Below are 25924 nucleotides of genomic sequence, written 5' to 3' on the forward strand. Positions count from 1 at the left end.
GATTCGTGTAATTCGTTAATACGTTTATTTAATTATAAACTAAAGAAAAAAAAAATCTGTTCTATCTATATTCTAGAGTGTAATAATCATCACTATATAGATTGCTTTCATCAGGGTATCAGAAACGCAAGAATCCGTAAGTATGCATAATCTTTATAAACAATTTTCTGTTTCTATTTTCTTCAATATAACGTTCAGCTTTTTCAGTACAACCACCAATGAGTAAAACTTCTTTTAATCTTGAATGTTTTTCCAATTGTTTAATATGATTTCTATGTAAATTAGAAGGGATCATACATAACTTTTCAAGATTTTCAAAGTTATGTAAAATATTAATCAATTTCTAACAATAAATAAATAAAAAGGGGGGAATCAATAAATTATACAAATTTTATATAAAAAATACAAAGATATAATAAAAAATTACTTACATCACCAGTTATATTTTCAATTTTACTATTTCTAATCATTAATTTTCTTAAATTAGGACAAGATTTTGATAATTCTTGTAATAATTTTTCATTAAATTTTTTTCTTAATCTAAGATTTTTCTTCAAAACATTTCTCCTTTCCAAATCAATCAGATCATTATTAATCATAAAAGTATTCGTTATCTCGTTTAATAAATTAATTATTTCATTTTTAAAATCATCTAAAAATTGATTAGCACTAATAACCATACTTTCAATCATATCTTCAATATTATTTGCTGATACTGATCTTGATGAGATAGATGAGATAGATGAGATATTAGTATTGTTATCGTTACCAATATTGTTGTTACCGTTACCATTACTATTATTGTTATCATCATTATCATCATCATCATCGTCGTCATCATCATCATCGTCATCGTCATCATCATCATCATTAAATTCTTCAACATTTTCATCAATAGGATATCTATAACTTGATTCCCTAAATTTCAATTCTTCCAAATAATAATTCTTACCATTTTTAATAATTTCATAAATTATACCAACGGCAATACTTTCTGGTAAACTTCCCCTTAATTTTCTTAATTTCTTACAATTCCTGATTATCATCACCAAACTATTTAATGTAATCCATTTACAATTTTCTAAATCCATTATTTCAAGATTTGAACAATTTTCTGAAATATGAGTTAAACCAATATCAGTGATCTCACTTCTAAATATGAATAATTTTTTTAAATTTTGATTTCTTCCTTCAGCTAAAGCGATATAAGATGAATCTGTTAATTGAGAACACCATTTTAATTTAATAGATTCTAAAGAATTACAATGTTTTACTATAGGTATAAAAGAATCATCCCTTAAACCAAAACAATGAATTAATTCTAATTCTTTAAGATTTTTTTGATATGAAGAAAATATATTAAAAAATTTTGGAAAATTTGAATCATAACCTATAGTAAGAATAAATTTTTCTAATATAGAAAAATCTTTTGCGTAATGAAAAGTATTTTCATCATTTATATCTTGATCTTCATTATCAAATGCTAATGTTAATTCTTTTAAATTTCTTAATCCTTTGACCAAAATCTTTAATCCATCATTTGTTATTGAATGACATCTAAATTTTTCTAATTGAGGGTATGAAGAAATTATTATAGAAGCTATATCTTTAGTTATTAATAAAGGAGCTGAAATAGATTTAATATTTTTACAATTTAAAGAAATCTTTTTTAATAATACGGTAGTTTCTAATGTTTCATATGACCAATTTTTTAATTCAATATGATATAATGATCTTACGGAACGATTCGTTATAATAGGATTCAATGCGTTGGTAAGCCATTCTATAGTACAACTTGGCGCAACGATTGATTTTAAATTAGGGGAATTTATTAAAAATTGGGAGAATGTATGAGAATTGAATGGATCTTGCATCCATGATACTGTAAGGTTCGTTAAATTCGTACATATTTTGGCAAGAAATAAAATATCTTTTTGTGTGAATGAAGGTGGATCTCGATTTTTATGTGGTGTGAATGAAAGGTTACGAATTAATGTAGAGTAAGGAAAATAAGGAGTAGGACATTGAAGAGTTTTAATAAAACATGCGAAGGATTTTGTCGAAGTCCATAAAGGTGATTTCCATAAATTCTTTATTAAAATCTAACGAAAAAAAAAATTGTTATATTAAAAGTTTAGAAAAAATCAATACGATAATTGTAAGAAAAAAAATAATATAATAGTTATGAAAAAAATTATTATGATATTATGATATTTATAAAAAAAAAATCACCTCAGTCCATATTGAGTGAACCGTCAATAACGAATAAATATCATCCTGTCTTTTAAGATTACTAAAAATCGTATAAAGAATATCTGTCGTTAAAAATATTTTTTGAGACGATTTTGACATGATTATTTTTTTTTATTTTCTTGTTTTCTATACATATATATGTTTATATATACAGAAAAGAGAAAGAAATTCCTGTCATTCGAATTTCAACGGTTTAACCTTTATTGGCTCTTTCTTGTGTTACATTTTCATATTTTCATAAGACTTATAATCACCTTTGTAAGGTTAGAACCCGTTTTAGGTAAAAAATGTTGTATATCATAGGGGTAAAAAAGTATTAAATCATGTAATACGAAATCGTTGCGCTTTTCCTCTTTAGTTTCGTAAGAACTTTCGAAAAAAAAATTTTTTATGATTTTGATTTGCCGGAGTCGGGGGGCATGGGGGGAAAATTAATTTGGTTAGATCTACTAATTAGGAGAACGTACATTATTTATGTATTTTATAATTTTCAAAACAATAAAAAAAAAATATATCTCTTTTTAAATACGTTACATATGTAAATATGTAAATGTTTGGTGTAACCATGTAATCAAACTTTATTTATAATTTTTTAAGGATGAATTTTTTTTTTTGACAATGGGGGAATCTGTTTCTCGTCAGCTGACGAAAATATATCGTCATCGGTAACGAAAAATTGACCATTTAATTTATTTGATTGTTATTAAATAAACTAAAAAGGCAAAAAAAAAACAAGTAAAAACAAGTGTAAACAAATAAAAAAATTTTTTTCGATAAGATTTCATTCATACATTTATAGTTACTTATTCATAGAGTAAATAACAGAAATAGAATTTTATTTTTGTTTAAGGTGTCACAAATAATTTTAATTATTATTTTTTTTTTATGCCAAGGGATTTATTTGTTTATAAGAAACAAGTGGCCAGGATTTTCTTTTTTACGATTCTCAAAAATTTTTTCAAAAAAAAAAAAAAATTTACGAATTAATTTTTTTAACTAATTTTCTAACAAAAAAAAAAAAATTATAATATATATATATATATACATGGGTAACTCAGGATCGGTAAATTATTTAGTGAAAGTCGACGAGGTGCAAGTAGATAGAATTCAAAAGTTACACCATATAATCAAAAGTTGTTTTAATAACACAAATTATTCTGCACCAATTTCTAAAGATTTGGAACGTGGTATTGAAGTGTTGGACATCGGGTAAATGATTAAACTAAATATAATCACATTTGTCTTTTTTTTTAATATAATGTAAAAAAAAATAATATTAATAACGTTGTTTAATTTTTTATTGAAAGATCGGGTCCAGGTACATGGATATTTGACATGAGCTCGGATTATAAAAAATCGAAATTCACAGGAATAGAAATAGAATCATCCATTGTACCAGCAATCCTCCCATTTAATACAAGATTCATATATCATAATGTATTGGATGGAATACCATTTTATCCAAATTCTTTCGATTATATATTTATGAGAAGTATGGTACTTTGTTTTAATGAATCACAATATGAGCAAATTATAAAAGAATCCATTGATTTACTTAAACCTAATGGTTATTTGGAATTATGTGAAGGAGAAGTTATTTTTCATAATATGGGTCCTATTTCTCGAAGAATTTTTTATTCAAGTACGTAAGAATTTGATTATATAAAAATGTGATGTAAAAATTTAAAGATTTTAATACAATATTTTCATATTTTAGTGGAAAAGATATTACGAAATAGATCTATGAATCCACTCATGTGTAATCGTTTACATGAATTTCTTGCGAAACATAAATTAAGACACATTCAACAAGAGGATGTAATGATACCATTAAGTCCTTTAAATGGTAAAATTGGTAAGTATTCATTTATTCTCATTAAGTATCACATCAAGTTACGTTAACGTTCTATATATTTATAGGTGAATTACACGGATTAAATGCTTATTATTCTTTGTATGGAATGAAAGATGTTTTAGCAAAACATATGAGACTGTCAAAATGGGAAACGGAAAGATTAATCGAAGGTTTTCTTGACGAAACTAGGACATATCAAATGTATTGTAAATATACGAGGGTTTACGGTAAGAAAATTGTCACGTAAAATTATTAAATAATGGTCAAATTGGTATTTGTTGATATCTTATTATTTTAATTTATTTAATAATGTATATTTTTAAAAATGAGGAATTATGTACATATTTTATTAATTATTGTTGATTTTATTATTTAAAATATTTAATAAATTAAATATTTGATAATGTTAATCCATGTATTGTACAAGTAGACTTGTAAAATAAATAAATTTTATTATTATACGTAGGAGAAATCCATTCAAACTCTCAACAACCCATCAAAAAGGATCGATAGTCGTTTAAAATTGAGGTGTAGTGAGAGTTAGCGGGAGCGGGAGTGTGACACGACCACACGAGTGACATATTTTTCAAAAATCGCGTACTTTTAAATATCTTTGCTCTTAATTATATTCGGTGTTATATTCAGGGCAGTAGAGAAATATGGAGATGATAATGCCGAATACATTTTTATATAATTTCAGAGTCAGACAAAAATTGATTCTTTATTATATAGTTGGGGCTAGTGTGCAAATATTCAAAAGGTAGCAAAAGGTCTTCGTTAAAAAAATTCTTTAAAGATATTAAATTTCGCAAATCAATTTCTTGTATGTAAAACAAGTGATAAACTTGACAATCCTGAACATTCTGGAACTTTGGAACGTCAATGGTAACAAAAATTAAATAATTTTAATTTGAGGAAACCGATGTTGTAGCCTGGAATTAGAGGACCGATCCGTGGAGGATATTCGGATAGTAGTTTTAGGTGGCGGATAAGAAATCACAGATGTGCGGATATCCATGAATAGCTTTGCGGATTTCGTCCCCTATTCTTTTTTTTATCAGATGACTCATGGCAGATCTTGATTGGACGAATTAATAATTTACCGTACCATTGTCAAAAAATCATTTACTTTATAGAATTGGGTGATTTAAATATTTAATGAATGATTTTTTTTTCTCTTTAGAGACAATTTATCACAGCTGGTGTGTTTTATATATAAATAATTATCCATCACGGATAAATCCCGATTCATTATGATTTATCCGGATTTTACGGATCACAAATCCGGATTTGTGAAAGAGCTTACGGATTATTCGTTCACGGATCGGATCACTACCTAGAATATTATTCAAAACCATAAAAATTGGATTAGCACTTACAAAGACGACCCAGTAAAACTTACAATAAGCCTCTGACAAACTCTTCAAAAGTATCCGTGATATTATTGATAACAGTTCAGATAACTCGGAAATTAGGAATGTTCTCGATCTTTTTTCGACTGGAAAGCAAGTTGTATCGTGGGTGCGGTGCTGCTTCAGGATAAGTCTCTCCATAATTATGAACTTTTATCATCACAACAAGGGGTGCAGCTGTTAGGTGTCCCTCTGATGGACTGTTCGTTCGTTGTGTCGCTGCTACGGCACGAGTGGAGATTCTAAATAACTATTTGGTTATATAATCTAGGAAGTGTAGCTGTTCGATACTCCTTTGATGAACCGTTCGTTTGTTGTAGCCTGCTGTACACGGAGTTTAGCTTAACGAAACGTTTGCTAACGTTACGTTTCGGTTTTTTCTTTTTTTTAGACGGCCTGGATGCATGGATTTGATAGAAATCGGAAATAATTTATTTCTTTTAATAAAACGTTTTTAATATCACGTTTCTTTTCTTTTAGTGAAACGTTAAAATATTTCATCATTTACAAACACTTTTACTTCGTTCTTTAATTGACAATTTCACCTTTGAAAAAAAAATTGGGATCGCTTTTCCAATAAGTAATACGAGAGATAACAAGGTTATAGTTATAGGAATATATACGCACCGCTATTTACTAATAATCAAACGTACGGAATTGTAACAGTTGAAGGTAAAGGATCAAAATTATTGACTGTAAGGAATGATGAAGTTGCTGAAGATTCTAAATTAGTATCTGTCTCTGGTACTGTTGATAAAGATCCGGTAGCTGAATCATCAATAGTGGAAGTATTCTCAACCACGTTGCAAATAATACGACCACGAGTTGATGAACTAAACGAAAAAAATGGAACACGAAATTTGTAATCTTGAGGATTCGGCAAATATGATTTTTTGTTGTATTTGAGGTGTTTGATAGGTTTGTTGACAAATTGTGATTGTAAAAAGAGAAAATGATAACGTTTCCCAGCTACCAATCGATCATCTAGAGAAGTAATAGGGTTAGATTTGTTGGTTCTGAAAATTCTTCGACAATGACGTTTAAAACGCGTTTCTTGTCTTTTTCTCATACGTGGATTGTGACTGTAATTGTGTTTAAAGTTATCTAATCTTTTTCTATACATAAAATGATTACCGTGCAAAAGCACATTTTTTGATCCGTTCGCTTGATATTTAAACGTGTATTCAATCCCTAAACGTTTAGAATAAACACGTTTTTCTTGAAGAGTATTCCAAGCGGAGAAAAGATTATTTGCGTGTGTGATTTTGTTGTTTGTAGGGGATATATTATTATTGTTATTTTTAAGAGAAAGAGATTTTAGATGTAATTGATGAAAAATTTTTTTTTGATGAGTGACGCATGCACGTCGATGATTAGACATAACAAAAGGAGAAGGAATAGTACATTCATTATTAAGAATGGGCAAAAATTCATTCGTGCAAATGACCCCACACGGAATATAGATTAGGGATCGGAAAAGATTCGATTAAAATCGAAACTATCGAAAATCGATAAGAATCGATTTTAAATCGAATCTCGAATAAAAATCGAATCTACTTATTGTGGCGCAGTTTCGTTAATTAATGACCGTAAATTATTATTTGTTCATAATAGTTTACAAGGGCGGATCCCTTAATTTTAGCCAAATTCATAATTCCGGCCGCGAATCACGTGACTGAACACAAACTTCCTAAAAGGGGGACGTCTAAAGCGGAGCAGAGTCACGTGATACGCCACGTATTTGCACCGCCACACGGCTGTTTATTTATTTATTTTTTTTTAAAAAAAATTTTTTTGTCAGGCTCTTTCTTTCTTTCAAGCCTTAGGATTTACAAATCATGTAAACCTTTTCCCTCGTCCTTTTGTTCATTTTATGAATAGCATCGTACTATTTTCATATTAAGTTCATGTATTTCAAAAAAATATTGTAAATATTTTTTTTTGTTTTTTTTGTAAGTTTTTTTATTTAGTCCTTTTTTTTTTACTAATATTAAACTTATAAATTAATAGTTAAGTTAAACATTTTTTCCATCTTTTTTGTTGTCATGTCTGTCTCTTTGGTTAATACTTCCGCTACCACTTTGGTTGCCACGCAAATGACAAATATCACTTCAGAAGAAAAGCAGAATCTCCTTTTTGATGTAAATTGCTCTTTGGAAGTTCAAATGGAGGATTTTGATGAAATTTGGTGGCCATTAGTTTCAAATATATGGACACAATGGACTTCATATAAACAAGTAAATGGAAACTTTTGGAAGATTTTTACCTGCCGTTTTACAAAGCATCTAGACTCTAGTACACGACAAAAAGAAAATATTTCTAATGAAAAATGCTGAATAACGAAGACAAGACCATCTGGATTATGTCATGCTAAAATTAAAGTTGAATGGTTAGTCTCGTTGAAAATAGTTAAAGTTGGATGTTATAAAGACTCTTCCAACCATACACACTCATTGTTAGATGTCAATAGGCTTAAACGTCCTCAAATTATTCGAACTTTAGTGGAAAAAGAAGCAGTCAAAAATTATTCGCCTCTGGCAATTACTGCTACCATTAAAGAATATACAACGATTGAATTAGGTCTTGATGCAAGTGCACAGTGCAAGGAAGTAACGAACATTAAGTATAAAGTTCGTGGACCTATGGAAGTTCATCTTGTTGGCAATTCTGATTTAAAGTTAGATATTTCACAATCAGTATCGTATTTAAAAGAGTAAGGATATCAAGTTGAAATTTATCATGTCCACCAACGATCTACTAAGGGCATTGTTTTTGCACACCCTGAGCAACTTGAGAAACTTGAGAATCATGGATGGTTGACTCTAATTGATTCCACCCATAAAACAAATAGATATGATTGGCGTCTATTTACACTGTACGTTCACGACACTTACGGATGCTGGAATATAGGTGCGCACTTTTTTGTGAGCAGTGAGGATAGTGACACTGTTGCAGAAGCTTTATAAAAATTTGCAGCTATTGCCGTTGGACTTTCCGCTACATCCTATCTGATCAAAGTAGTGTTGAGTTTAAAAGTGTTAAAATTGTTTTTCCTGGTGTAAACGCTGGTGAGCAAGAGTGCAAAGTATTACTTTGTGTTGTACATATTATGCGGATGTGGATGTCAAAAATTCATGAAAAAAAATCTGTGATGTTATGATCGCGGCAATGCATAAAAGGACAAAGATCGGTTGCAAAAAACTGATTCAAGAAGCTATTAACAACTGTCCTGTTCCTACTATTCAGAATTATATTAGAAGGAATTACATGAGAAATACACAACAATGGGCATTGTGGGCGTGCCAACATTTCCCTTTGCTTTTGCAAGTCACCTCCACAAATCCGTTAGAATCTTACCACAGTGAATTGAAAAGGAAAACATCATCCTTACATGGTTTAATTGGTAAAATTCTACTTTTTTATTGTTTTTTCCACCTTTCCGCCTCTTATTTTGATGCTTGAATCTATAAAATTTGCAATTTTTTTCTTCTTTTCCATACTAAAGGTAATTACATACTAACACGAATTTTCTATGTAACGTTTGCCGATTTACTCTTATTAACTCACTCAGACACTCACTTTTTGTTTATTCATTCATTTTAGGTGCCATCCATAATATCGTTGCCATTGATTGTAAAAAACAATCCGATTCCAAAAGTGCCACCTTTGACTTTCATGTTAAAAAAGTATCAGCTTATGGTGTAGAAAAGGATATTATCAAGGAGATTCACAAATTCCCCTTACCATTTCAACATTTACTTATTAAAGAGGCCTGTGCCATAATGGATAGATTGGAGAAAGGTAAAGGTGCACCGGGTTTGACTTCACTTGATTGTCACTGTTTGTTTTACAATCAATACTTGTTACCGTGCAAACATATTTTTCACGAACATATGTATGGAGACGTGAAATTATTAACTACTGATGTATGGAGAATGTTTCAGAAAATATTTGAGGAGAGCGGGTTTGAAGTATATGAATATCGTGAATTAGTGATAGAGTTTGTACAAACAGAACAACAAAAAAAAGCCAAAAGTCGGAAACTTACTGTGTTCGAATTGACTGAAAGAGTCTGCGATAGATACTGGAGTGTTGAAGAGGGGGTATTAAATGCTGAGAGAACAGAGGCTTTTATTTCTACATTAGAAGTCTCTTTAAATCCTATTATCATACAATTTAAATAATTATAATAAAATATTCGTGAAAATTTGGTTTATTTATTTTTTTGAAATTTGGTTTTTTTCGTTTTTTTCATGTTTTTTTTTCATGGTATTTTTTGAAATTTCAATGGTTTTTCAAAAAATTTGCTTTTTTGTTATTTTTCATGAAAATTTCATGATTTTTTTGTGAAATTTTTATGGTTTTTTTAAAAAAAAAATTTTTCATGGAAAAATTTTTTTGACATCGTGGCTTGTGGCTTGTAATAATTGGTTAAGTCACGTGACTCTGCTCCGCTTTAGATGACCTCCTAAAAAGGAAATTTTATCTCCCAATAAAATTCAAGTTGCTATCGCACAAGGTTGTACAAGTTTCCAAAAAAGGAAATTTGTTCATCGATCACAGTAATTTTGTAATCACGTGGATGTGTTTTTATAAATAGTATAAAAAAAATTGGTATTTGCAAAATGATTTAATCACAATTAATCAATTTTAGAATCGATTCTAATAATGGGAATCGATTCCAATCCCTAATATAGATCCCAAAATAAAAATGATGACGTTTGTATGAGAAATTAAAAAATGTTTTTGTAAAGTAGTTCCGTTAAGAAGTACTTGTAACATGTGACCTGATAATCTTAATACGGTCCAATAATTTAGCATGGATTAAGTCAAAATACTTTTGTTGGATACGTCTTGGTAAAACTCTTTAAGAGGTAAAAAAATGCGTGAGCATTTTGCTAATTTGGTATTTATAATTCAGAACTTTGCTCGTGAATTTAAATCTAATCGGGGTGGTATTTATGTGATAATCATTTGTGTAAATCTTTAAGTGAATATCATTGGTGCACATTCTAGGATTTATAACCTCGAAAAGGAAACTTCTTGAATGTTTAATTTCATAGATCTTGTTGTGACCAGTGTAATGACAGCTTCTGCCACTCTGTCACCACAAGAATTTAGTCTCTTTCATAAAGTCATAAAATTTATAATTTAATAAAAGGTTTATTCTTTAATATATAAGAATATGTCATTATAACACAATTATTTATTAAATATAAAATAATATAACAGATAATCATAAAATTTCATCAGAACATTATAAAATAATTATAATAATTAGAAAAATTGTTTTTATTAAAAAGAATTAAAAGAAACTAAAAGAAAAATGTAAAATGAATTGAAAGGAACTTCCAATACTAAGTCAAAAAGTTGGGGTTTATATAATAATTTACATTTTGATCCTTTGATCAATGTAAATAATATAACATAAAAGATAGATTATAAGAATAACACATAAAATGGAAAGATAGCGAATTAAAAGAACATGTAAAATAAAAATACATAAAATAATATTAGAAAGATGAAAGAATAACATATTAGAAAATGGAACAGAAAGATAACAGATTAGAAAGATGAAAGAAAGAATAACACATAAAAGATAGCACATAAAATAGTACATAAAATAGAAAGAAAATCAAATTTGTAAAAGTATAAATAGGAGTGGAATTCAATAGGAATTCCGTAGTTCAGAGTAACTCAATTTAATTATTTGTTAATAAAGTATAATATTAATAAAAGGTAATATGCACAGGTCGAATAAAGAGGTATCGGGTATATTAAAATCGGATAAATATCAGGTTATATCGGAAAATTGAAATTTGCCGATAGACAATAAACATATAAGGTAAGATTCAGTATACTTATTGACATATGATATAATGCCGATGTGTTAATATAGGGACCAGGCAACGATTTCTTCTGTAGATTTTGACAAACCCGTTTAGAACCCTATTTGCAGTCTTATCCTTTAGGGGTTCTGCATCGACTTGTTTATCTGCGACTTCCACCACTACGAGGAAATAGTGGAATCCTTTGGGGTCAATTTCGAAGCTAAATCGGTAGATTATTAATAACCCGATAGATTCCATAAAGGTATATTTGATATGTATATCAACAATCGGAAACCTATCAAAATCTGATACGAGTTGTATATTATTTTTGGAGCAAAATATTTTGTAAACATAAATTTATTATATTTATATGAGATTATATTAGTGTATTTTGCAAAATAAAAGTAAAAACTATCTAGCATTATGAAAATAAAAAATTACGAAATTGTTAAACAACAAACGTATATAAAATTAAATATGAAATTTCCTATTTATTGGAATAACTGCCATATACTTTTTCGGATTTCTTTGCCCTACTTCAAAAGTTCCTGAAACAAATCTACATAAAATATTATGTATAGGAATGATACAATCTCTTCCCATCTCATAAAATTTATCACTCCATAATTCAATATTACATGAATTAGCATCATCATCAATTTTAAAATAAAATCTTGTTTTACGATTTTCGGCTGGCTTATACCATCTCACAAAAGCTAAATAATGCGTTCTGGGGCCCTCTTGCAAGTAAACAGTGTGTTCAAAAAAAAATTGAACCTGGCCGGGAAATGTTTCAATAGTATCATCATTCAGAATAAACTGTGCCAAAATTTTTGCTGATTTGGCATGTCGATAGGACAATACTGAACCAAATATCTCCGTTCCGATTTTTAATCTGCTAAACTGGTTGACTTTTGGAAGAACAGGAATAGAATGTTCTGGAGCATTATGAATGTGCGACAATGCAACAAAATCTTTTTCATAAACATTACAATAAAATTCTGTTAATAATAAATAAATATCTTGCGTAAGCAATACATCTTTTTTTGATGGACCTAAAAAGGAGCCTGGAAATATTTCAAAACCGAAAGCTGCGCCTTCTTCAATTGTAGTTGATAACAAGCGAAATGCTTTATAATCTTCGTCAGTATATTCATCATACATTGAAAGGCTTCCGACCGAATCTCTAGGTTTTAATATTATAAGAACTTCCTGAAGGTGAGGATTTTGGTCGGCATGGGATGTTAATTCATCTAAAAGAGCATTATGTTGAATAATTTTCATAAGCTCAATTTCGATCTTCCTATGACTGTTGTGAAACGATCCTAAAAATAAATTTGTGTTATAAAAAATAAAGGGGTGTGAAAATTGATCATTTTTATTCTATAATTTACCCACCCAATAAGCCATTCATACGCTCCGTTGAGAAACACCAAAAAGCGTACAAGGGTCCATAGTCCAAAGAGCATTCACATAGATGCAAGCACAAGTGCAGGTTTGGTGTTATTTTTTTAGGCCCGTATTCTCTCTCTATATCCTTTACCATTTCTACCAAACGTGTATGAGCTTCTTTAAGACCACTTATTGATACTATTCTACACACTAAAATACTACACACACGCACGAAGTTTACCAAAATTCTCTGGTCTGCTTCGTTTAAAAGATCCCAAGTAATAGGTATGGCAAATATTAACATGAATGTTTTCCACTGATCGGCAGAAAAGCCAGAAAAGCCTTCGCCTGTTGATATTTTACTTGGAATCCTACCAATGTCTACTGGCACCTGGATATTGCTGGCCCTCTTTTGCATAAGTGAGAGATTTTGTGGCGTTAACTTTCCTTTTTCAATCCAAAGTCTCGTCACGATCCATTTTGCAATTCCAAGGAAAAGACAGTGCATAGGATCTATGACTAAAAATCGTATAGGATTAAAGTAGGGTAGGCGATACATTTCAGACCATCGTACCAATGTTACTGATACATAGTTCCGTCGTTGTTCTTCTGTTTTACACTGTTTCCATGCAAAAGTATTGTTCTTAATTTCTTCAACATCTCTTTCTACAAACCAGTTATTCATATCATCAAGTCCTCCAAAATTCGGCTGATTCCTGTCATCGTAATTGGCATGTTTGAGATACCTATAACATGCAATTCTTGCAGATATATGTCCACAAAGCTTTCTTGCGGCAGGTATGTCACAAGAACAACATATCACAGCGGCCTTAATTGTTTTTCCGTCGGAATGTTCAAAAGTTTCTGATAGATCAATACCATACCATAATTCAATTAACTGGTCGACCAGAGGAGCAAGGTAGTGGTTTAGGCGATGTAATGATGGTTCATTTGGTTCTGGGATTAATGCCAACGTTAATATATTAGATGGTTTAAATCGTTTATTCCTGGGTAAGTTGCAAATGATAGCATAAATTGCTCCGGTGCTATATTGGGAATTTTCAAACGGTTGAAACCAATCTATGTTAAGCATTATTCCAAGATTGGTATCTGCTAAGTCTTGCTGAAAGAAGGTTGACCCATTTTCGTCTTTAAAAGATTTCCATATCCTTCCATCATATATATCGGCAAGAATTTCTGGATCAGAGGGACGGTTAACCCACTTTCTGCAAGCTTCTTCAAAGCCTTTTCGCTTGAACAAAAGATATAATTGATGTTTCAAGCTAATTGTGGGAAATATCAATGCTGGTTTTTTGATTATACCGTTCTTCGTAGGGACAAGTTTATATAAAGGATTTCCGCAGATCTCTCTTTTATTACTCATTGGGTGGTTAGGAAACTCTTGGAACACACAATCTGTGAATTTAGGCGTAATATCAGGACTGTTACTAGACACATCGGCAATTCTATACAATTTGCAACACTTTTCGCAAGCCGCATATTTTGTTAGATGCGCGCAAATACCAAGATTCTTGTGTGCCATATAGAGAGATGTAGGAAACGTCAAAAATAAGTTTTTGTTTATATTCATGAGAACATAGCGGAAAAACTTAAAAAGAGAATTCGTAGCCACATTAGGTAGACGAAATCTCTCTTGGTACTTCAAGATCCATATAATGATCCAAGAAAAGGTGTCATCTAATCCTTCTTTCGGGTACTTAAGATCATCTTCTAATTCCAATTCTGGAGCGTCAAAATTCAATTCAGAATCATCTGATGAATATCCTAAAGTATCATCATCAGAGTTTTGTTCGTTTTCCTCTTCAGATACATTATCACCATCGTTGTCATCACCACCATCATCATTATCATCTCCTTCATCATCATCAGAGAATAGTTCATTAGTTACTTCTGGAACCGAAATCGTAGATTTTATGTTTTTTTGAAATACTGGTAACATTTTTCTAACTAAGAATTGATAGTTTTCTTGTGGATCGTCATCATCATTTGTTTCCATAAATTCTCCCAAAGGAGGTATTGGATCAATAGGTTGATTTTTTGATTCAGAATTTCTAATAGCTTCTCTTTGAGGTACGATCCTATCTTTTTTAGCATAATGACTTTTTTTGGTTCTAGGATCTACCAGTTTTCCTTTACAACTTGGACAATAACATTGTACAAATTTTCGCGTTCTAGGAGGACGAACATATGAAGGAGTATTTTTATTATTGATATAAGACATTATTTAATTGAAATTTTATTACTGAATAGATAATTTTGATATAATAACAAACATACGAAAGATCATAAGTAATAATTGATTTAATCGTTTGTGTATTATCTAATCCAACCAAAAAGCTTAATTTTAGTATATAAATAGTCTACGGATTATCCTAATTGTATTGTAATTCTTTCTCTCACGCAGTCACTCCTTATCATGAGAAATTCTAGATACAGGTAATATTTGTTTGTTTAATTAAAAAAAAAAAATATCGATTTTATTTTCATTTAATTTAAAAAAAATATCGATTTTATTTTCATTTAATTTAAAAAAATATCAATTTTACTTTCATTTAATTAAAAAAAATTATCGATTTACATTTTTACTTTTTTTTTTTATTTATCAGTATGCAAAATTCCGGAGAAGAATTTATCAGGGAAAGTCCGTTTCAATGAAGAGGAAGGACGATATACAACAGAAAAGAGCCATTGTACAGCGGGGGTAGCTCGCATGAAAAAGAAAAGTTGGTACATGAGAGAGGCAGAAGCCGAACTCCGCGTAATCCTCCTTCATTAGAAGAACGCTACAATAGGGAACGAGAAAGGGAAAGAGACGTGAGTGGAGAACGCTACAATAGGGAACGAGAAAGAGAAAGAGACGTGAGTGGAGAACGCTACAATAGGGAACGAGAAAGAGAAAGAGACGTGAGTGGAGGTTATGGAAGGGAGAAAAGGCGCAAAAGGAATGAGAGTAGAGAAATTCGAAATCAAGAAGGTAATTTATTATAAAAAAGAAATTGTGTATGAATGAATTTTATAATGAAAAAATTTGAAAATAATTAACATTAATTTTATTTAAATCAGAAATTACAGAGTTACGTTCAATTGTGATGGAATTGACAGACAAAATCGAAGAACTTCACAGGAATAGAAGTCGAACAAGAATACCTTCTGCATCACCTGATACTTCAGCAAGTATCAAAAAAGCTCGGAATAATTTAGAACCTATGAATAAAGATTACAAAAAAGTTTTCCGGGTCAGTATTTGTATTATTGCGCTCAAGTTGTGTAGTTTTTTAAGTAATTTACTTAACTTACTTCTCTTCTATCTATAATAGGATGATGTTGTCAACATATTAAAAAGCTTGGATGCCTCTTTACAGTTAGACTATAAGAATCGGTGGACTGACATCGAGATATATGTGGTTCAAAATGTAATTCCGGCTATAAAGAAAGTGCTTGGCGAAAGATTTCACTACACTGACACGGGATTGAAGAAAGTTCTTCAGAATTATCATCGTCACCAAAGAGACACCTACATTTTGTCATTGAATCCTCAGAAACAAAAAGCAAACAGACAAAGAACGGGTATAAACAGTAGAAGGAAAGATGTAAGTACAACTTTACTTTAGGTTTGAAATAGGATGATGGCGCTCTTTATTGAATATCATCATCAAGTTAGTAAGATATAAGACGTCTCAAATTTGCAGAATATCTATTTAACATTTTATGTATTTATATTATTTTTGTTGCAAAGAAAAAGGAAAGACGTCAAAGAGGATTGAAGCGTATGATAGATACCAAAGATCAAATGCTCACGGATTTAGAATTTAGCAATTTGATCAAGGATTTAAGAGAAATCATTAATGATTCAAATTACCATTTGGACGAAGTTTCGGAAACAGACGAAGAAGAAGGTTTGTGTTTTCTGCGTATAATAGTTGCTACTATCATTGAAATACTAACACTTTACGATATCATTTTTTCCTTTCACATAAGCTCAAGAAGAGAAAAACATGAAGATTCGTCCATCTAGGAACGAAAATACGAATCACGTTCTTCATGTATACGATAAGAAGTGAAGATCGCAAAGGGTGAGATATATGCTGAATTATTACATTGTATTTTTTTTCAATTACTTACATAATTAAACTTTTTAGTTGCGGATTCTCTTGCAACACGCTGATGAAGTAGGTGAAGCCACTCAGAACTTAAAAATAGTAAGGAAACGATGGTACGACGATCAAATGTACATAGATAATTCCAAGCCACCTCGTAATGCTCCGGAATGGGCTATTTCATCTTCCTACCAGTCCGAATAATAAATATTTTTTATTTTACCAAGTAAGTTTTTTATTTGTTCGTTAATATTTTATAATAATTAGTTTATTAATAATTATTTTAATTTTTTTTCAAGTAGATTCTATAATATAAATGAAATAAATAAATCGGAATCAAGCAAGATTTAAACTTACTACTTCGTATTTGTAATAACATAAGTTGAATATAATGTAGCAATTTATTTATTATAATTTAAATAGAACAATATTACATGCAATATTTAATTGTAAAATAAAATACTATATTTATTTAAATTAAATTTTCGTGATTTTATCAATATACGATTTAAAACTGATATTCAAATGATATACACCTGATTTATCGGAATATTATAGTCATATCGGGATGCTTAGATTCCTCCTGGTTTTGGCATTGAACTTACCCGATATTCTCTAATCCGATAGCCATGTTATTTATCCCTGATTTACGCCAAAAATCGGTTAAATTTCATATAGGCCTGCCAGATTCTATTCAAAGCGGAATCGATGGAAAAACATAGGGCTATCAGGTGATTGAAAATCACCTGATAGCCCTTTATTCGGTTCACCCTAAACTTTGATTAATGTTTGCTTAATTAATTTTAATTATATAAAATGATAATCACAAGAAGAAATAAATATACACTTTCATAAGGAGAATTATCAAAGTTTTGAAGTTGAAATAAGTATATATTTCATAGCGAGAGTTATCAAAGTTTAAAAATGTTAATAAAAAGATGAAATATGGGGAAAATTTAGAGAAGTTAAATTTATTTTATATCATTTGATGTTTTGTATTACTAACGTGATTTATTTTATGTGAACCAAGAATGTTGTTTGTTGAATATATGGGCGCTTTGCAGTAGAAAGAGACGAAACTACTAAAAAAAATAAAAAATGAGTTAATATAAAATCTGAACAAATTATAGCATTTAGAATATTTTTGGCATATAAAAGAAAATTTGAATTTTTTTAGTAGTTTCGTCCCTTTCTGCTGCAAAGCACCCATATTATTTGTTGATCATAATTGTTCGTTCATTCATTTATTCATTCGATCGTCCATGAGAATGCCGATTTGATGTGGCAACTCTTTATATTGATGAAAGAGGGAATCAGGGGATCTCATCACTAATCTACCATACATTCTGTATCTATCTTCTATTCTCATTATTCACATTACTAAATACCAGGTTACAGGTTACTTGGTTATGACCTCTTTGAATACATTTTTGACATTGTTTTCTAGTGTCTTTTTCTCTATTTGGTTGTAATCTTCATTATATGGTTGAATATTATCAATATTTAATAACAATTTTCTTTTCTTTGCATGTGAAATTGTGAATATTGAACTTCTATAGTACTTTTTGCTCTGCTAGGAGGTCTCCCTTCCCAAGTAGAAATAACATGATTGGTATCAATTGATTGTTTACTTGAAAGAAATCCCTGAAATAGTCCAATTATTAATTCATCATATGAATTTATACTTATAGCCTTATAGCAATATCAATACTTCCTTCATTATACACGCCCATATTTTTGTCTATTATTATCATTAATCTTTTAAAAAACTAGTGTATATTATTATTCATTACCACGAATATATTTTAATATTCAAAATTGAATAATACTAACATTATCTGAAGATGACTCTATACATAAAGAAATTGGTGCTTGCTGAACTAAATCATTATTTTTTAGTTTGTCATCTTTATACCACTGAGTTGATATATGCCATTTTGCATTAGGAGAAGTTCAAAGAATTTTGTAAAAATGACAGCATGTATGGATAGCCATGTGTAATTGCATATTACAAAGGACCCTACAAGTACACCTGCCTTTAAAACTACAAATTGATTTTTTTACTACAAGAAAAGCTAGATGCCAATTTCAACAATCTTTGATATTTCAATTGTCTGTAAAATATCACTTGACAATCATCAGGAATTTTTTTCCATTTAAAATCCACATGAAAATCCATATCAAATACTGTGGAAATATGTGGAAATCTAAATAGTTTCAATATTTTCCGAATACTCTGTGATGAAACATGTGGTATTTTTGGCATAAGTCCACGAAATTTAGTGTGGATCCATGTAGGATATTAGGAATGTGTGGAATTCCACGTATTTCTGAGAAAACCCACATGGAATTATATGGACTGACCCACCTAAAAACTTCCTGATGATTGTTGTACATCATCATCTGTAGTATGTATTTAAATAAAAAAAAAGAATATTTATAAGTGTATTATTATACAGTATTTTACACAAAATATATAGTAATTACTTGCATAATTGAATTCCAATCTGTGAGGTAAGTTTAAATGCATCATAAAAGAAACATTCTTGCATTTATTTACAAACAGAGATTTTTGTTGGTATTAGGAGATATTCATCAACAATAGCTTCTAATGTTTTAAAATATGTTTTCGGTATAGTAACGAGACCAATAGCTGGTATTTAATTTTTATATTCTTCCATATGAACATATTCTGATTCTTTATTAAAATATCTTGAATTTCTTTAAAAAGATTAATTAAAGATGAGTTTGCTTTTACATACTAATCATGTATCACACTATTTAAACTTTCAACATGCTGTGTGCTATTAGCTCCTGCAGTAAATTGGTTATTTAGCCCATTTTGTTTTTAAGGTTCTAGTTGGCGTTTAATATAACTGCTAGCAGCTGTATATTTCATCTTAAAAGATTCAAACCATTTTTCAAAGATTTCAATAACCATTGTATTTATGTATAAAAATCTTTTCAAGAGTCCTGAAATTGAGTTGCTCCCATCTTCTCAATTTTTTTTTAAATTTAAGTCTAAATAAAAGATACATAAACAGTGTACAGAACTTGAAAATTCTGCCATTATTGCATTTGTTATTGCTGGATCTGAATCTGTATATTTGACATTTATTAAGCATATGAAGCGTCCAAAAAAACTTCAAAAAAGATTATATCATGAAATCTTGTCCAAATATATTGTTGTTGTTCAGGAACAACCAAATAATGCAACATAATCTATGTTCAGGGCCATCAATTTTCGCTTTTAGTTTTAAGATTATACAAATGTTGCAAAAGATCAGACGCATCCAAATTAATATTAGGAGTAAGTTTTTTCTTGGCATTTTGGATGACATTATATAAATTTTCTGATAAATTTTTCTTCCTGGAAATTTCCTTTAAAAGGCATCCTATATTTCGTGCTCCAGTTGTACCATGTGTAACACAAAAATCAACAAATTGCACCATATCATCATTATTAATTGATAGTAAAGCCTAAAGGTGTTATTGAATGGTTATGTAAATCAACAACTGTTATAAAAATAATAGCAGAAGATTTTTTTAGGAAGGTTTCCATCTACTCATTAGTACATTTTGACTGATGGTTACGAGGATATATAATTTTTTTAGGATGATATTTACCAGCGCAGCTGCATTCCCAACTAATTTTACGTACAACCTTTATACTATATTCAACAGGAACTTCAGCAAGTCTTCTTCTAAAGCTGAATCCTTTTTGTAATGCATATTCATTTAGAAAAGTTTCTGCATCAACCCATGTTTGAAAGACTTGGCCTACATAAATTTTAACGAAGGTTCTAATACCATATTTTTATTGTCAAAGTCATCAGTATCAAAAATTTTCAATGATTCATTAGTAGGTTCATTATTACTTTCTATTTCATTAATAAAAAGCAAAGTCATCTCTGATATGTTACATTTACAATCCTATTAAAAGAGACTTTTAATAAACTCAAATGGAATTGTAATATAAATTGGAACTCCAACTTGCAAATACTGTAAAATGTTTGCATAATAAGGAAATTATTCAATGTGATTTGGTAACCTAATAATTTATTGTACTGTACATTTGCTTTTTTTAATTCGATTATACTAAGCAATAAATTATATATTCATTTATAGTATGCACAAAATGTACTTGTAAATCAAGTAAAATAAAGTCAATAGACTTTAGTTTATCAAGAGTAATAACTTAATAACTTATGTGTCATATAAACCAGCAGTTATCTTTGGTGTAGTACCTTTGTCCCAAAATATTTACAGTAAATCATATTAAGAATAAAGTCAACAATATATATTAAAATATAATCAACTCTTGAAATGAGTATAAAAAATTTTACATTATTTATTTTTAATTTTATATATTAGAAATATTAGAAATGGTTTTGTACTTATTATTATTTTGATAATTTACATTTAATAATTTAAAAGTTATAAATAAAAAAGATTTATTTAAATTACAAACTAAGAAATTATAAAATATTTACTACTCTAGCCTTAGTGTTTAAATAATTCTTAAAAGAATAATAAAATATAAAAAAAAGGAATTATTTAAATTACAAACTAAGAATCTTGTAAAATATTTTACTAGTACTCTAACCTTAGTGTTTAAATAAATCCAAAAAGAATAAAATCAAGAACAATTTCTGTTGAATGCATAATATCAAATATTATTACTTAAAAAAATATAAATCCTTTTTTAAAAATACAAACAATCGGTTAATTTTCATCTGTTTTAATATATAAATAATTAAATAAATAAAGTTAATTAATTTACAAAATTAATTTTTTTATATATCATAGCACATACCTAATGACTCCAAATCTTTAATTATATAATCATTCAAATCTTCACTTGCTAGCATTTCATTCGCTTTTACACTAGCTTGTGAACCTTCACTTTCAAGAATTTTATTTGACTTTTTACTGGTATTTTCATCTAAATAATTAAATAAATAAATTAATTTACATAAATAATTTTGCAAGATTAATTTTTTATATATTATAGGAGTTTACTAGTAAAAGCTCGATATTCGATAAACCGGATCACGTGATCATTAACCAATAAAATTTAAGTAACGTGATGCAGTAAATCTTAATTTTGGCCAGAATTATAAAAATCTTAATTCCGGCCGAAGTTATAAATTACTTATATATTCAATTAAAAATATTTTATATTCATTTTCAACTTAAAACTAAGATGAAAAATTAAAATATAGTGTATATTAATTTTATTAGCATGAATTCTTTAAAAAAATCCAGTATAATAGATTTCCAATATATCGAAATTTTTTCGCTATACTGGATATCCCGATAAACCTGATAAACCGGATATTTTTAGTGGAACCGATAGATCCGGTTTATCAAATTTTACTGTGTACATACCTAATGACCTTGAATCTCTAATTACACAATCATATGCTTGTGAATCTTCACTTTCAAGAATTTCATTCAATTTTTTACTAGTAAAATCAAGTAAGCGACTTGTATAACATGCTTTAGGATGAGATTTTGTAGCTAGATTGTTATGCCCAATTGGTGCATTTATAAATTCCATAATATTGCATTTTAATTCTTCATTAAATTCTTCAATTTCCTCACCAAAAGGAGGAAAAATCCATTTTCTAATAATATTTAATACTTCTTTAGAAGATGGTCTTTCTGATGGATCTTCATTCCAACATTTTTCATTAAATCCACATAACATTGTGGAGTATTTTCAACAATTTCAGGACGTTCACCTTTACAAATACTTAAACTAAGTTGAATATCATGTGCTCTATTATTAAATGGTGGTATTCCAGATGTAAGTTCCCACATAATCATAGAAAAACTATATATATCACTAGCTGGGGTATAAGATTTGCCTCTTAAAACTTCAGGAGCAATAAATGTTATGACACCATAAATATCATACTTTTTCAAAAATGATTTTACAGGTTGACATAATCCTAAATCACTAATAAAAATTTTATCATTATTATCATCATTATGATTTAAAATATTGCCATCATGAAAATCACAATGAATAAGGTCTTTTTCATGTATCATACTAAGTCCAGAAATAATTTTGTACAACATAAATAATTTTTGATCCCATTTCTTTTCAACTATTCTTGTTAAATTTTCTCTTAAATTACCTTTATTTGCATAATCCATTACTACCATATATTTTGAAGTATTTGGATCTTCTGTAAATCCATAAAAATCTATAACATCACTCGAACTTAAAACACTTTTATGATATTCCCACTATAAAAAAAATAATAATTTATCAATATAAATAAATCTTATTTTAAATTAAAAATAGAAAATAATATATTATCATACTTCTTTTAAAAATTCATTTAAATTTTCATTCAAATTTTTATGGCATTTAAGAATTACTTCTTTCCTTATATTATTCTTTAACCAAGTAGCTTTATATATAGTACCAAATCCTCCTTCATTAAGATATGCAACGTTGTTAAATTTGTTATAAGGAATCCATCTTAATCTATTTTTAAAAATAAAATCATCCATAATTGCATTTTCACTTTTTCCAAATCTATAAATTTAAATAGTTAAAATTATATTATAGCTTATATTATAATTATACTAAATAAATTATTACTTACTCTAAAATTTAAATAAAAATTTAACATAATATAAATCTTAGTTTTTGGATAAATATATATAATAACTTATAATTTACAACTTACCAACTAAATTAACAGATATGTTTTAAATGAATTCAGTTAACAAATAAATATTATATAAAATAAATAATAATAGAAATATAAATATCTTACAAGCTATATCATAAATAATTTATAAAGAAATTAGTTAGTTTAAATTATATATAAATATTATATAAATAAGTAATAATAGAATTAGATAAATAACTTACACCCTATAATATTTAATAATTTTTTAAATAAAGAAATTAGTTAGTTTAAATTATATGTGAATATTATATAAATAAGTAATAATAGAATTAAATAAATAACTTACTCTCTATATTATTTAATAATTTTTTTAAATAAAGAAATTAATTAGTTTAAATTATATGTAAATATTATATAAATAAGTAATAATAGAACTAAATAAATAACTTACCCTCTATATTATTTAATAGTTTTTAAATAAAGAAATTTGTTAGTTTAAATTATATGTAAATATTATATAAACAAGTAATGATAGAATTAAATAAATAACTTACCCCCTATATTATTTAATAATTTTTTAAATAAAGAAATTAGTTAGTTTAAATTATATGTAAATATTATATAAATAAATTAATAATAGAATTAAATAAATAACTTATAACTTACAATCTATTAAATAAAGAAATTAGTTTATGGTTTAAATTATATGTAAATATTATATAAATAAGTAATAATAGTATTAAATAAATAACTTACTCTCTATATTATTTAATAATAATTTTTTAAATAAAGAAATTAGTTAGTTTAAATTATATGTAAATATTATATAAATAAGATTAAATAAATAACTTATAACTTACCATCTATTAAATAAAAAAATTAGTTAGTTTAAATTATATGTAAATATTATATAAATAAGTAATAATAATAATAGAATTAAATAAATAACTTACACCCTATATTATTTAAATAAAGAAATTAGTTAGTTTAAATTATATGTAAATATTATATAAATAAGTAATAAAAGAATTAAATAAATTAAATAAATAACTTACACCCTATATTATTTAATAATTTTTAAATTATAGGTAAATATTATATAAATAAGTAATAATAGAATTAAATAAATAACTTATAACTTACGATCTATTAAATAAAGAAATTATTTAGTTTAAATTATATGTAAATATTATATAAAATAGATAATAATAGAAATATAAATATCTTACAAGCTATATCATAAATAATTTATAAAGAAATTAGTTAGTTTAAATTATAGGTAAATATTATATAAATAAGTAATAATAGAATTAAATAAATAACTTACTTTCTATATTATTTAATGATAATTTTTTATATAAAGATATTAGTTAGTTTAAACTATATGTAAATATTATATAAATAAGTAATAATAGAATTAAATAACTAACTTATAACTTACCATCTATTAAATAAAGAAATTAGTTAGTTTAAATTATAGGTAAATATTATATAAATAAGTAATAAAAGAATTAAATAAATAACTTACCCCCTATATTATTTAATAATTTTTTAAATGAAGAAATTAGTTAGTTCAAATTATATGTAAATATTATATAAATAAGTAATAATAGAATTAAATAAATAACTTATGACTTACCAACTAAAATAAATTACAAAGTAATTTTAAATAAAGAAATTATTTAGTTTAAATTATATGTAAATATTATATAAATAAGTAATAATAGAATTAAATAAATAACTTATAACTTACGACCTATTAAATAAAGAAATTAGTTAGTTTAAATTATATGTAAATATTATATAAATAAGTAATAATAGAATTAAATAACTAACTTATAACTTACAATCTATTAAATAAAGAAATTAGTTAGTTTAGATTATATGTAAATATTATATAAATAAGTAATAATAGAATTAAATAAATAACTTATAACTTACAATCTATTAAATAAAGAAATTAGTTAGTTTAAATTGTATGTAAATATTATATAAATAAGTAATAATAGAATTAAATAAATCACTTATAACTTACCAACTAAAATAAATTACAAAATAATTTTTTAAATAAAGAAATTAAAATTAAATAAATATTTATAACTTACAATCTATTAAATAAAGAAATTAGTTAATTTAAATTATATGTAAATATTATATAAATAAGTAATAATAGAATTAAATAAATACTTACTCACTATATTAATTAGTTTTAAATAAAGAAATTAATTAGTTTAAATTATATGTAAATATTATATAAATAAGTAATAATAGGATTAAATAAATAACTTACACCCTATAATATTTAATAATTTTTTAAATAAAGAAATTAGTTAGTTTAAATTACACGTAAATATTATATAAATAAGTAATAATAGGATTAAATAAATAACTTATAACTTACAATCTATTA

The 25924-nt window shown here is 27.3% G+C and overlaps 6 protein-coding genes across 6 annotated transcripts; 2 read left to right on the forward strand and 4 right to left on the reverse strand.

The window, feature by feature from the left end:
- OCT59_018950 (uncharacterized protein) lies at positions 1–2356 on the reverse strand. The gene is made up of 3 exons (XM_066135708.1): positions 2233–2356; positions 432–2102; positions 1–343 (listed from the first exon to the last, which is right to left on the reverse strand). The coding sequence occupies exons 1-3, from the start codon at positions 2350–2352 to the stop codon at positions 119–121; spliced, it is 2016 nt and encodes a 671-aa protein (XP_066004973.1). The 5' UTR covers positions 2353–2356; the 3' UTR covers positions 1–118.
- A 942-nt stretch (positions 2357–3298) lies between these two features.
- Positions 3299–4621, forward strand: OCT59_018951 (uncharacterized protein; the record flags this gene model as incomplete). The annotated part of the gene is made up of 5 exons (XM_025318481.2): positions 3299–3462; positions 3561–3895; positions 3971–4108; positions 4174–4335; positions 4575–4621. 5 exons carry the CDS (start codon positions 3299–3301, stop codon positions 4619–4621), a joined length of 846 nt encoding a protein of 281 aa, XP_025175998.2.
- Positions 4622–13981: 9360 nt separating this feature from the next.
- On the reverse strand, positions 13982–14985 carry OCT59_018952 (uncharacterized protein; the record flags this gene model as incomplete). Its single annotated transcript, XM_066135709.1, has 2 exons — positions 13982–13995; positions 14067–14985. 2 exons carry the CDS (start codon positions 14983–14985, stop codon positions 13982–13984), a joined length of 933 nt encoding a protein of 310 aa, XP_066004974.1.
- A 195-nt stretch (positions 14986–15180) lies between these two features.
- Positions 15181–17065, forward strand: OCT59_018953 (uncharacterized protein; the record flags this gene model as incomplete). The annotated part of the gene is made up of 7 exons (XM_066135711.1): positions 15181–15200; positions 15461–15738; positions 15828–16000; positions 16082–16354; positions 16501–16660; positions 16743–16807; positions 16904–17065. The coding sequence occupies 7 exons, from the start codon at positions 15181–15183 to the stop codon at positions 17063–17065; spliced, it is 1131 nt and encodes a 376-aa protein (XP_066004975.1).
- A 3033-nt stretch (positions 17066–20098) lies between these two features.
- Positions 20099–20770, reverse strand: OCT59_018954 (uncharacterized protein; the record flags this gene model as incomplete). Its single annotated transcript, XM_066135712.1, has 3 exons — positions 20099–20341; positions 20523–20641; positions 20740–20770. 3 exons carry the CDS (start codon positions 20768–20770, stop codon positions 20099–20101), a joined length of 393 nt encoding a protein of 130 aa, XP_066004976.1.
- Positions 20771–21586: 816 nt separating this feature from the next.
- OCT59_018955 (uncharacterized protein) lies at positions 21587–23389 on the reverse strand (the record flags this gene model as incomplete). The annotated part of the gene is made up of 5 exons (XM_066135713.1): positions 21587–21597; positions 21678–21806; positions 22253–22537; positions 23008–23119; positions 23198–23389. 5 exons carry the CDS (start codon positions 23387–23389, stop codon positions 21587–21589), a joined length of 729 nt encoding a protein of 242 aa, XP_066004977.1.
- Between the last annotated feature and the right edge of the window lie 2535 nt (positions 23390–25924).

This window comes from Rhizophagus irregularis, chromosome 28 (genome assembly GCF_026210795.1).
Source record: "Rhizophagus irregularis chromosome 28, complete sequence".
Lineage (NCBI taxonomy): Eukaryota > Fungi > Glomeromycota > Glomeromycetes > Glomerales > Glomeraceae > Rhizophagus > Rhizophagus irregularis.

Excerpts from the sequence above, each read along its gene's own strand:
- OCT59_018950 (XM_066135708.1), bottom strand. The coding sequence starts at position 2,352 with ATGTCAAAATCGTCTCAAAAAATATTTTTAACGACAGATATTCTTTAT. Across the intron at positions 2,103-2,232 it reads TTCACTCAATATGGACTGAG|ATTTTAATAAAGAATTTATG; the intron begins GTGATTTTTTTT and ends TTTTTTCGTTAG. Across the intron at positions 344-431 it reads TTGAAAATATAACTGGTGAT|AAATTGATTAATATTTTACA; the intron begins GTAAGTAATTTT and ends ATTTATTGTTAG.